The following is a 14,040-nucleotide window of genomic DNA, read 5'->3' on the forward strand; positions in this document are numbered from 1 at the left end:
ATATGTGTTGAAATATATTGGTGTCAATATGGCTGAAATTAGAGATCTTCCTGAATCCTTTACTTCAGTAATTAACCAAATCACACATTAGGTTTTATAAACCAATTGCACTGTATTTTATCAATGTTCCAGAATTGAAATCAACATTCAGAATGCCTCTTAGAAACAATTATTTTTATTGATTCTGTTTGACTGTTAGAATGAAATGTACATACAAAACATAGGAAGAACAGTTCATTGTATATGAATGACTTCAAATACTTCAAGGTAAAAGTGTCTTCAAAGCACAGCTTTAATACTGAGATATTTAAATAAAGAATATATAAACTTCATGCAGAAAACACAACATAGTTAGACTCCAGTGCAAATGTAGGTGTTTGGTTGTATTATAGATGACCTATCAATAACAAAAAAAAGAGCAAAGAGCTATTTTACAGCCAGTGTGTTTTAACATTATGTTCTGAAAATCTTAGAGTACTTAAAGAGGGACTGCTGTTGTGGATAGGGGAAGACCATATTCGTAAGATTGGCATCACAATAAATTGTTCAGTAACGTGTTTTTATACTAATTGACATGGTGATTTCATAAATGTGAATTTGCATAAGCCAAACATTTTTTCTGAAAGATGTGAGTAGAAGATTGTTTCTGGTCACTGTCATTAAATGATGCCATTGTATTGATTGTCCTTTGCACTCCCAGCTAAAGACTGATTCAAATGAAATTCTATTGCAGGCAACCAAAACTGGAAGCCCAGACAACACTGTTGTAAGATAAATGAACCAGATGAAGAGTGTCCTGCTCTTCAGACAAATCACAGTCTACAAAGGTGATAACTAAGCATCACATAACCAAATGAATGAATAAATATATTAAAAAAATGCAAAGATACTGTATTGAGTATTCCACTAGGATAAATCATTTTATCCCTTAAAGAAACTTGCAACAGTAAAAGTACTTGGTGCAAAAAAAAATCCAGTCTTCCCAGGCCAAAGTATATGTCGATGGTCTGTAAGCAACAGGTGTATAAATAAACACAGGAAAGATCCAAAGTAACACACACAAAATGCTGGAGGAACTCAGCAGGTCAGGCAACATCAACGGAAATGAATAAACACTCGACATTTCAGGCCAAGATGATACAAGGAGTAGTTTCTCTTTCATTTGCCTTCATAGTCTTAGATTATAAAGCACAATGGGACATTCCCAGGGCATGAACAGTTAAAAAAAGCCAAATATTTTTTTATCAAATTGCACAATTTCATAAAAATGCAGTCTGTGAGGGAAAATCATTCTAGTTTCAAGTTATTCTATATTCATTCAGTTTTCCAGCATCATTTTTTGATTAAATTCATTTACACCATAGCCATTGAGGGATATCAGTACATTAGGATTGTCCCCAATGATCAAGGCTGTGGGAAGTCTGGGATCTGAGAGGACTGTTGTGAAATGTGTTAATACCACCAAAGGCTCTGTCCTTGTATCAGCAAATGGTGTTATATGAAAATAAATAATATTCAAGTTCATGAATCTAGTTCCTCTAAATAAAGATTTCATATAAATTTCACCTGGTACACTCCACATGAACAGCAGAAAGGAAATGGCTTCAAATTACTCATTTTGAGGTGATTTTGGTGCTTTGCCCATAAGTAATATTAACACTATTCTTTCTACACATTCAAGTATCTGCTAAGAACTCAAAAGTCTGAGTTACTGATAATAAAAGAGACTTCAGTTGGTTTAGCAGGCAAAGGCGAGACTTACATGTCCTTAATTTTCCCTCAGTACTACAATTAAGGATTAACTCTTGATAACTTTGTGCAAGTGGGAGTTAGTGTTGCAGCAGCATATAATTCTCTGCAAGGAGCAGAGATCAAAACTGATTATTTATCTTTTTGCCATGTTTACACACAGGAAAGAAAGAATAAATTAAGAACATATGTGAGCTGACATAGCAGCTGAATTTTTGTGCCCTTGTAGCATTGCCTTTAATAAGGGTTCAGCTTCTAGACAATTTTCCTGATTTAAAAACCTAATTCCTATTGACACTGAGGAACAGTCACCTAGATTCATTCCAGTAGCCACATTGCTCCCCTTTTCACATATACATTGGCAACTTCTCCAGTCCTCACTCATGTTACCTTATTCTTTCCCAGAAGCATGGGATCTTGGTTAGGCCCTGCTTCCTAGAAACCAATAGATTTCTACTAATTCAGCAACAGTTGTTCCTCACATGACAAATTGTCTTTAGGGTTGTCAGCCCATAGGAAAACTTATATAACTAGCTATCAGAAATGGACTGTCAGCTATTTAGTACTATGTACACTAATAATTTACAGAGGTATAGCAATATCTGAACAGTCAGTTAAATGGTAAAAGGGCGTGTAGAAGACCCATCCCATAAAGATTGTGGGAGATATTAGTTCTATGTCATTGAAGGATGAAAACATTTCCAATATTAATAATTGTGTCAGAAACATTTCTACATTTTGGCAATGAAAAAATCTATTAATAAATCTGCTTGCATCTCTAATATATTTTTTGGGTATTAACAACTTTAAAACTGTAAATTGTAACTTGAAATGCTGAATGATTTTATTAATTTGAAAAGTAAACAATAATAGTCTGCTCTCTTCAAGGTCAATATCAATTTTGTAAAAATACTTTGGAAACAAAATCTTTAATTTTAGCCCATTTGTGCTGGAAGTTGGGGACAGGGTGACTAGGGACAGGTTGCTGGGAACAAGCATCAAAATAGCCAACAATGATTAAATAAGATAATATTAGAATCAACCATGTTTTAATAAAGTTGTAGAGGTTGTTGCTCCATTTTCCATTTGTCAGTCTTTTAGGTGGTTGGGGCATTACATAAATTATCGTTTCCTAATAGGAAATATCCTGTAACTTTTGGTAGAGGAAAGCAATTAGGGCCTTTCAACGGCTGCTGTGTTGAAGCACCCTTTAGGTAAACTGTCTCTGATTTGCTCAAGATTTCTGATATCTGCAAGGATGTCACCAATGTCTTGGTCAAAAGCTGCAATTGCATGCTGCTGCTGAGCAGCAACATCCTGCATCTCTTGAAAAGGTATTTGTAGTTCATTAGTCCATTGAATTTTAAAGCTCTCAAGTGAATTCTCTACACGTTCCAACTTCATAGTGTCAATCTCGGCTGGGTTATCTGTAAATGAAACACAATTATTGAGTAAGCAATGCTTCCTTGAGAAATCAGGAAATTTTGTTGGTATACATGGATACCAGCTGGAGAGAAAAAAATACCAGAAAAGCACCAGATATTTAAGTTAACAAGAGTACAAAAGATATTTCAGATCTGGTTCCCACACATTTACCTCAGTATTCCAAAATGTCATTTCTGAAAAGCTTACAATACATATTTTATTCCTGTTTGCCTCATATGTCTTAAACACCAAAGGACATTGATCTTTCTTATTTTTGGCTTATTAGAGATAACCCACAAAGTGAATAGTTCTCTGTGCTCTCCAAGCTACCTAAAAACCAGTTTTTTTTTCTACAATTAGATCATACTCTTATCTTCCAGTCCCTAATTGTAGACTTACTATACTTCAATTCTAGTATAGTTTCTAAGACTTAAAACAAAGATATCCTTCTGACAATATTTTTCATTAACCTTTTAGGATTTACAAAAATAATGGTTTAACTCTCTTATGAACTTGTCATGCTTACCCATTGAAAGTAGTAAATGACTTATCAATTTCATCATTTCATTCACAGAATCCTTTGCATTTGCTGTATTCTTTATTGCTGCATTTACAGTGCCTGTAGTCTGAAATAATAAACAAATAGTTAAATGTGTTGTTTCAAATTTTAACTGCTCACAGATTAGAAAGGCTACAAGTTTAATCCAAATATCTCAACTGTGACCCAAGCTGCACATTTAAATGGTGCAGATAGTCTCAGACAAGATGGAATCAATAAAGGAAGTGATTAATTTCCCAGAGTCATATAACAGAAGAAAATAGTTCAGGCGTCAGCCACCTGGCTCCTCACACCCGCCCTGCTATTCAAAATCATAACTACTCTGCCCCAAACTTCATCTCCTTTTCTGTGCATGTTTCCAAGTAGCCCTCAATATCTTGATTTTCCAAAATATATCATCTTCCTCTTAAGCATCTCTATTGACCTCACATTGACAATCCCTCCTGGATAGAGAATTAAAGAGATATGCAGCCTATAATAGTCCATGGACCTTGATTTTAAATTGTTAATCTCAAACTTGAAGCTATGTCCCCATGTTCGAGGTTCTAGAGGGACTATCTGCCTTCAATTACCCTGTAATGTTCCCCTTAAGATCTAAGATGTTTCAAGAAAGAAAATTGCTCCTCATTTTCCTAAACTCCAAAGAATATAGATCTAATTTACTCAACTGCTGTATAACCTAACCATTTCATTCCAGCAATTAACACTGAATTTCTTTGGAACAGCCCAAATGCCGGTGTATCCTTTCTTCAATGATAGAACCAAAATGCACAGAACTTGAGATGTAGGCTCTCCAGTATCCTGTACATTTCATTTATCTATTTGATTTTATTTAGAGATACAGCATGGAACTGGGGCTTCGAGCAACCCACCGATCAACCCCAGCCTACTCACAAGACAATTTACGACGACCAATCAACCTACTAACAAATACATCTTTGGGGGAAACTGGAGCACACATGGGAAGGAATGTACAATTTGTAAACTTGCTGTAGTAGTGTCACGCTAACCGCTTTGCTACTGCAATGCCTATTAATTGTAATATTCCTTTCCTACATATAAATTCCAAACTTTTTTCAGAGAAAGCTGAAATACTATTCGCCTTCCTATCAGCATGTTATTAGTAAACTTGGATTCCTTACTCTTTTCCCCTCCACCATGTAGTTTATATTCAGTGAATTATAAATAATTGAGGATCAAGATCCGACCTTAGTTTGTAAAAGATCCATATTCTGAATCTCTATCTTCTGTGCAATAACAGACCTTTAATTCATGTAAACATACTGTATTTCTATTACCATGAGCTCCAGCCTTCAATGTGGCACCTTGTCAAATGACATCTGAAAATCTAAAACACATTACATGTTCCCCTCCATTGACTCCACTTGTTACATTCTTGAAGAGATCAATCAAATTTGTGAATGCCCAATGAAATTGACTGAAAAATTGCAGAAGACCGCAGGCAAGCTCTGCTGCGATGCTACTCAGTTCTCAATATCCCATCCGTGCTTTTCTATCAGGGACTTAAACGAAGAATAACGATGAAAAGAATGTCACCAATTACTGAGTGACACTGCAGTATAAAGCACAGGAAGGAAGTTATGCTGCTCCAGAGAAAATATTAGGGAACCTTTAATCCTTTTGTTGCAGGCCTTCCATGTAAGACTTTCCTTTAGAGAAGGGGAGATGGTAACTAAAGAATTATTTCCGTCCTCTGTAATTCTTGGTGTATATTTATAATTATGGTATTCCTTGTTCTGCCTAGGTATTACTGCTGAGCTGCAGCTTTCAGAGAATATCTAGTGGGTTAACAGACTGAAAGTATTAGTGACGATCCTACGTTCTGCAAACTTTACAACACTTCAGGACTCATATTATCTCCTACCAACAGTTTACTGCTAGACTGTTAAGGCTTATTGCATTTTCTTCCCCAGAACTACAGACTTCTCTTCTTAGGCAAAGAGTAGTGAAATCTCTGAAAGAATTTAACCTCACTAATTACATATACAAGTCCAAATTGAATGTCAATTAAGAGGCATGAAAAATAATCTTACCAACTCAGCCATCAATGCATCTTCATTCACAGCTCTCTGCTTATTTGCCAGTTCAGTCTCTAGTTGCTTCAGTTGCCCACTCATATCCATCGCATCTTGATTCAATAGCATGGCATCATTTAATGTAACTTCTGCATCACGTAGCGTTTGAAGTGCCCTCTGTCAATGGAATTAAAACAGGCACACATTGAAATTTATTAGCAAAACTAGAAAAGGCTTTCAACAGAATATGACTCAGTTTTCAGCAGTTGCCAGTCACTGAGGTGAAAGATGCATCCTACAAAAAAACTATTGATGGATTATTATAGTGCAGGAGTATTTTCCCAGTCATATCTGTTTAATATGTCAATCATATTTCTGATGTAGACTCATTTTTCTAAAACAAAGTCTGGGCAGAAATTATTCTGCAGTACACAAATGTAGCTCACAAAATTGATCAAATATTTTACAGAACATGATGTGCTCTGTTTTAATCTTGGAAATGTGTCCATGTATCACAACTATTCTGGATTTTGTCTAGTTTTGATTGCAAGTCAGTTTGACATGTTGGAGTTCTGCCAGATTACTTTAGCTGCAAGAGAAATATTTCCAACAGCTTTATTTTTTTGTATTATTTTTAATTTCCTACAATTTTCAGCTCTGTCGATGTCGGCAATTTACGCTGAAGTATGACTGCACAAGCCTAGACAATGTCCTGGCAGTTAAATTACAAGTCTGAGTGCAACAGGTCTTGATGCACTCCTCACTCTCGATGCGCATAAGCATATTTTAAAATTCTTCCAGCAGCCTGGACTGCTTGTATTGCGAATAATGCCCAGGGAAGGAACGAGAGGGGGAAGACTAATCACCCAGGGAGAGCACCTCTGCACTGTTTGACAGTGGCAATTGGTTGGAAGGGTGAACAGCAGGAAGTGACGGAAAGAACAACAAAGCACACTAATTGCAAAAGTTGTAAGATTTAATTTCACTGACTGATACAGAGTTGGAAATTAACTAAATAATTACCTCCTGCATATCACTGGCAATACCATCTGCCGTTTCAGCTTTTCCCTTGGCATCTTTGGCTGTTGTTAACGCATCCCCCAGGTGATTCTCAGCCTGGTCAGTCAGTGTGTTGGCCCTGTCAATGGTCCTTTTAATATTCGGTATTTTATTCAAGGCATCTTCAGCAGCTGTTTTGTTGATGACCACACGTGTGTTGAAGTCTGTAATATCAAAGAAAGCTATGTATAATTTATGTTATCAGTTGAAGTCAGCTGTCTCTGCTGCTGGTATTTGGGTGTTTAAAACTGAAGCTTCCAACACACACAAAATGCTGGAGGAATTCAGTAAGTCTGGCAGCACATATAGAGGATCGACATGACAGGCCAAGACCCTCAACCTGACTTGCTGAGTCCCTCCTGCATTTTGTGTGTTGCACAAATTTCCAGCACTCAGAATCTTTTTTTGTTTCTGAAGCTTCCAAAGCACAGAATGGTTTGAGCATAGCCTTGCTTTGACAACAAAGTTTAGGCTCTAGTAAAAGGCCTTCAAAAAGCAGGGGTGATGGAAGCAAGACAGGTAGGAATGAAAGTATGACACTACAATTGAAAAGCAACTCCCGCAGAAGTGTGATAAGCACAGTGTATATTTGATAACACCTATTTTTTTAACTTATTGGAAAAGGCGCAGCATAGTAGGGTGTCTCAGTGAGGCACGGAGGCCTGGACTGGAGGAATGTTGGTGCGAGGTAGGAAAGGAACTTGTTTGGCTGTTTTTGTTGTTTAGTGGCTTGGTGTGTTCTGTGTTTTTTCTGCCAAGCATCGTGGGCAGACTATGTTAGTGCCGGAATGTGCGGTGACACCTGCGGGCCACATCCTTGTGTATGCAGGTTGTTACTACAACTTTCACCTTATGCTTCGATGTACGTCTGATGAATAAATAAATACATCTGAAGTGGGACATGCATCTTGTGCAATGTGGCAAATTGTGAAAGGGTGTGTGTAGCATGAGCTGCAAGTTTTGGAACAGCAATAATGGAAATCCCTGTGGTGCACAAATAGAGAACTCATTTAGGGAGTGGGTTACACCATTGCTGACATAGACTACCAAGCACCCTTAATTTCTCTGCACTTGCTAACAGAGTTTCCCTTTTGGATGCTTGGGGGCATAATGGATCTCAGGAATTATGTGGGAGTGCGTCTCCATGAGTGGCTGACCTTCACACTGTGAGAGGGCAACATTTTTCCTGATTGTAGTCACTTGAACCAGATGGTTGGTTGGTTGCCTTCCCAATCCCAGGATCAAGGATGTCACTGAAGGGATCTGTACAGAGAGGGTGAAGGAGCAGAAACTGTGTTTCATCTGGGTAGAAGGGATGATGCCCTGCAAGCTGATTCTTGATAAAAGATGAAAAAGCAGGATCTGTAAAGTAATGCTATGAGTGCCACATTAACAAGTACAGAATTAGGAGGGTACAGCAAATGTTAAAAGGCCAAGTTAAAATGACTATACCCGAATCCACACTGCATCAGCAGGAATACGGATGAATTAGTGGTATGAATAGTTGCAAATTGCCATCATATACATAATAGCCTTCACCCAATAGCGATTGCAGGATGACCAAAGCTATGAACTGAATATTCCAGGATATGTGACATTTAGGAAGCACAGGCAAAAAATGAGAAGGAGCTGGGTTACTGCTGTTAATGAGCGATGACAGCACTATAGTTGTTAGGAAGGATCTTGACTCCGCCAGTCAGGGGTAAGAAATAGTATCACTTAGGTAGGCCGAGGACATCGGTGAGAAAATAGTCACACTGAGGGCATGGTATAAATGAGAAAATTAGAGGTCCACATGACACAAATCATACGGCACTCAAGAAAGACGGAGTAGGTGCTAACAATGTAAGGGCTGAAATCATGAAATCATGCATTTCTAAATGTGTGCTGTATATTGAAGAATCAACTAAGTGGCTGATTATTTAAAATCTGATATTTTGCAAAAAAAATAGGTTAATTAATAATGTTGTAAAGGATCCCCTGGAGGGGGGAGATTGTATCATGTTAACTTTTAGGTGATGTAGCTCTGAAGCCAGAGTTCTCAAACTAATCTAATGAAATTAATAAGGTACAAGAGGCAAGTTGGCTGTGGTAGATTGGGGAAACTATTTAAAGCTTTTAAAGAAAATGACATGATTTACAACAAATATACTTCCATTTTAGGCAAAAATCACTTCAGGTAAAATGTTTCAACTACAGATGACAAGAAATATTAAATCTAAGGAAAAGACAGAGCTTCCAGGGGAAAAGAAGCAGTTGGCATTAGAAATTAGAGTGTTTCAGAATACATCAAAAAAGGCAAAAAAAAAAGAAATAGCTTATGGGAGTAAACTTAAGCTTATGGGAGTAAGCACAAAAAAGACAGTAATAGCATCCATCAGTAAGTAAAAGGGAAAGAGACTTTCAAATGCAGTCCTCAGAGACAAAGGCAGCAAGTTTCATGATGGGGAATAAGGAAAAGAGACAGGAATTAGACAAATACTTTGTGTGTGCTTCACAGAAGAAGGCACACATCAAAAAAAAAGTACTGGAGCGCCAAGGACCCAGTGTAAATGAGAAAGCAAAAGACATCAGTTTTCATTTTAAAAATACAACTGAGGATAATGAGCCTGCAAACTGATATTTATTTATTTTTCACTTCACAAATGTTGGTTGCATACCTCTTAAGTTGCTTATAATCCGATCAACTTGCTCCAGTGTGTATGACCCTTTTCTGACGGCCTCTTCGGCCAAGTACTTAGCGGCATTTGCTCTGGCTTGCAGTCTCTCAGCTGTCTACAGAGATAAACAGTCAGAATGTTACAGTCAGACCCAGAAACTAAAAGAAACCCTTAAATGCAAAAAAGTCAAATAAAAACAAAATTTAAAAAATGTTGCAAGTACTCAGCAGGTCCGGCAGCATCAGTGGAGAGAAACGAGAATTAACATTTCATGTCAAAGACCTTTTTCAAGCTGGGTTCTTTGAGTATTCTCTTTTTTGCTTCTGATTTCCTGTGTCTGTACTTTCTTTCTTTTTAACAAGTTTCCAGTCTCCAGACATATTTTACAAATATGTACTGGCATCACAGAACTTTATCTAGAAGACATTCACTCAGATTTTGGACATAAACATCAGTGCAAGAAGTCTTGCATTATTTTGAGTATTAAAAATCATAACGTTCTGACCATTCCCAAAATGCATATTCATTATAGCATAAACACCAATATTATACAACAATAGCAGGTTTGGAGATGAATATTCAACACATATATTTGGAAGCAAGTAAAGCTAGTGTGTTAAACTGCTATTCAATCTCTTCTGCCTATGGAGAATACATCCCAGGAAAAAGGAGTCCATCACATTCAGTTTCCTATTATCAATTCCGATTTGCCAAGTCTTAAGCAGTGGTGCAATTTTAAAATAAAGTTCAGGGCTGTACATGGTGACATATAATAAATTAACTTTGAATTTCATAATATCTATCAGCATCTGAAAGCAAGAAGCATACATGCAGCACTTAGTGCAAAAAATGTAGCTGTTGTTTTAATTGAGTAAACTTACAGCATTTATCAAAAACTGTAGATGATCTTATTTTGTGAAGGAACCATGAATGGAGCCTTAACATTACTTTTGTACATTACAGCTGTAGGGCTGACTTTCAATATGCTATGGGCTAAATTAATTATGTTGGTATGCCAAAATTTACAATGACATAGTTCTTCTACTAATATGGATCAAAGCAAATCTTCAAGACAACTCGACAACCACTTCACCATATTCACAATTGTTAGATACTTACCATTTCATCTATTTCTCCTTTCTTTAAAATTCTCTTGATATCTCTCTGGAGATCACTGATATTATTTTCCAAAGTCTCAACCAGTTCAAGTTTTTTGTTCAGTTCCGATTCCATGGTAGCTTCTTTGTCTTTCAGTCGATTTGCTTCATTCTGATGAGGAAAAACAAAGATTTTATTCTCATTTTGATTTCATCACGTTAAATTCTCAAATATCCAGCTGTGTTCATGGGACAACTTTGTTATATGTTACAATTGTATTCTCAATTGCTCCTTATTCCCACTTTCATAGTCTGACTGGTCCATCTGGGTTTATTTCTGAGCAATGGAGATGGGAAAAGTGCAGGAACCTTCTTGATCCTATTATTGCACTTAATTTGAAATAAACTATCTTTGAACTGAAACACAATCTTTTCTCATTCAGAAGGTGCCCTGTGTAGGTGCAGGGGGAGGTTAAATTGTTAGAAAATCCATCATCCTGAATCAATACAAGTAAGTAATTAATGATAATAGAAATATTATGTTCATTAAGATATTCACTTCTGAAGTATCTTTTTGTTAACGAAATGGTTTCCTTTCCCTGCCCAAAATGAGATTGTAAGTATGAGTAGGTGAGTTATCCACTAATTCAATGCTTCAGGCTTGGTGCTTTCTTTACAATCAAACACCTAAACCTGTTAATTACAAAGTGATCTGGATGCTAATATTAATCCTCCTGAGGAATGGGGCGCTGAAGTCAATTCGGAATCCCAAATGAAATCAGTTAACACAACAGCAGCTAAGGATCTCACCTGCAGTCTCCTAGCTGGTCACCCGAGGGTGGTGTTTTGATTAAATGGCCCATTTGGAGCCATTACAGAGGGTCAAGAATGCAATCCTTTTCCCACTTAAGCAAGGAAAATGGCTTGAGTAGCTTCAAAGTAATTGATAGTTGATAAATAATTACTATTAAGTCTGAAATCAAATGTATCATCTTTTGTTTACTGTTTTCACTGCTTCCAAAGCCACCCTGTGATAAACTGAGAGATTCCATCTCTCGAATTATCTTCACTCACCAATCAAATTCATCAAAGGTATGGATGTTTCTCCCTTTCCCCTTCACTTGATCAACAGACTCAAAAACATAACCTACCTCAACAGATGATATATCAATTGTAAGCAAATTGTTCAGCTCATTATAGTTCTTCTTGGCCCTCTCACCGCCTCTCCGTGCTTTTGTAGTTATTCTGTTTGCTTGTTCTTCCAGATCTGCTGCCATGTCACTCTTCTGTTTTGATCTAAGCAGAATGAAATCTTAGCATCATGTTTACAATGCCACCACATAGTCGAGATACCACTCTCAAAACAAGTTGTCTTTGTATGAGACAGTGGTCCACTGATTTATTATGTACAATTTCTTTCCTTTTCTTGCCTTACATTGTAACTTTGTTCATTCCCATATTCAAGGTATAGTGTAAAATTGCACTTAACTGTCTTCAAATGATCTTGCTGGGGTTGTGACTGCGTGTACTATAGTCTTCAGTTACTTTGTAGATAAATAATCCTTATAGTGACCTTCTACAGTTAATAAAATTTCTAAAATATCTGATGGAATTTTATGAAAAAAGTAGATTGTTTTGCAGACCAACAAGCGCCTGCTGTTTAGGTCATGAGTATCAGTTAACACTTGATTCTAAACTTATCCATCTAACTGCTCCTTGGTTGCTTTATATGTGTTACAGCTATCACTACAAGACCCAAGTACATTTTGCTTTTTGGGATTTGCAGCATCACTTTATCATTTCAAGTATTTTCACTAAACATTAGTTGAAAAAGGGAAGAATTGTTATTTCCCATTGTGTGTTGTAGTCAGTGCAGTGAGGGATAGAGCTGTGCGGAAGTATAAAGTGTAAAGTAAGCGTTCAGATATCATTGATGGAAGTTTGCTTCAACTTACTGCTGAGTTAGTAGCTTGATGTCCTCTGTGGTTTGCTGATCTTCTTTGATTGCTTGTGTAATGACTTGAAGGGCTTCGAAAGCAGACGTGTTGGCAGCTCCACTGAACCGTTCAATGTCCTCTGCATCTTTCTGATGCCTGAATAAAAGAACAAAATCAAATGTTAATATTCCTCTTTGAAGGCATGAAATTAATTTTTCAATGGGATGCTTATAAATAGACCACATACTTATCTGCCAGTCTACGAGCCTCATCTGCCAGAACACTTGGGACAGTGCCTCCACTAGGATTTGTTGGCAATGACGGCTGTAAGAAATAATGTAACAGTTGTCAACAAAATCTAATTTTCCCAATCTATTCTCAAAACTTTGCATCCTGCTTCCAGTCGATGCTGTCAAATGCCCTGTTTTGCTCTCCAATTGCCAATTCATTAGGGGAAAGATTTGAGTGAAAGTCTGGATTGGCATCAACATCCCTTCCAACAGTAACCACAATTTACCGATCAGTAGCCAACATTGCAGGATAGATTTTCCATCTTATGCTTCAGTGTTAACGTAGTTCAACAGCAGTTAATTGCAGTAACAGTAGAGATTTGAGCTGATCAGGGACTGAGTCCAAATAACTGTGATCCATTGTCTGTGTCAGCTGAGTTACTGGGAAGCTCTTTCTTTAATCTTTGAGCAGCTATATTGTTCAACACTACATTCATCTAGATGTCCTTTGGTTCAACTATATCATATAATTTTCCATGAAGGCTTGCTCCTTAAAAGGAGTTATGATACTGAAGGTAGATTAGGGGTTCCCAACCTTTTTAATGCTATGGATAATACCATTTAACAAGGGGGCCATGGATCCCTGGTTGGGAACCCAGGAGGTAGATACCAATTCTTCCAGCTGCTGAATTCTGAGATATGGTGTCAGGATTAGTGATTAGCCATCTAAGATCATGTAGAAAAGAAATTTCCTTCCACAAAAGATAATGCTTTGGAATTATCTATCTCAAAGGGCTCTAACTATTCAGTCATTGATTATATTGACTGAGATATTCAAGCCTGAAAGTGATAGATTTTACTTTAACTGAGAGAATTAGAGAATCCAGGAAGAGTCAGCAAAGTAAACTTGAGGCATTGTAGGGACTGCGTTCTCACTGAAAAGTAATGAATGCTTAAAGTGTCATTTTGCCTATTCTGCTTCAAATTCTTACACACTGATGACATAATAGTGAATTGGTGAAGGACTCTGTCATAACAGTAGGCAGTGTCATCACATGTAGCTATAATAATGATTATTTCATAACAAGGTTACTCAACTGTCTTTGCAAGATACTGCAACATTGCTAGAAACAATGGTGAAACATGAAGCTGTGTCATGCTAAAGGGTTATGTTCTAGCTGAGGGAATATATCCTACCCGGGAATTGCAAAATAATGAGCGACTGAGTCACAAAAAACAACTAATAATATTTCATGGGATTTTGTTACAGCAGTAGAAGTGACAGTTG

At 37.1% G+C, this 14,040-nt stretch overlaps 1 protein-coding gene across 1 annotated transcript in view; it reads right to left on the minus strand.

Annotated features, from left to right (window-relative positions):
* Positions 1-2,597: 2,597 nt before the first annotated feature.
* LOC132401596 (laminin subunit gamma-1-like) overlaps positions 2,598-14,040 on the minus strand; it is a 50,035-nt gene continuing 38,592 nt past the window's right edge. The window contains exons 15-23 of the mRNA XM_059983616.1: positions 12,770-12,846; positions 12,541-12,678; positions 11,737-11,881; positions 10,608-10,757; positions 9,489-9,603; positions 6,793-6,992; positions 5,788-5,946; positions 3,701-3,800; positions 2,598-3,176 (exon numbers count right to left, since the gene is read on the minus strand). Of these exons, the coding sequence (XP_059839599.1) occupies positions 2,923-3,176; positions 3,701-3,800; positions 5,788-5,946; positions 6,793-6,992; positions 9,489-9,603; positions 10,608-10,757; positions 11,737-11,881; positions 12,541-12,678; positions 12,770-12,846 (1,338 nt within the window). The 3' untranslated portion in view covers positions 2,598-2,922. The remainder of the gene's footprint in view (positions 3,177-3,700; positions 3,801-5,787; positions 5,947-6,792; positions 6,993-9,488; positions 9,604-10,607; positions 10,758-11,736; positions 11,882-12,540; positions 12,679-12,769; positions 12,847-14,040) is intronic.

The sequence above is a fragment of the Hypanus sabinus genome, chromosome 11 (assembly GCF_030144855.1).
Source record: "Hypanus sabinus isolate sHypSab1 chromosome 11, sHypSab1.hap1, whole genome shotgun sequence".
Classification (NCBI taxonomy): domain Eukaryota; kingdom Metazoa; phylum Chordata; class Chondrichthyes; order Myliobatiformes; family Dasyatidae; genus Hypanus; species Hypanus sabinus.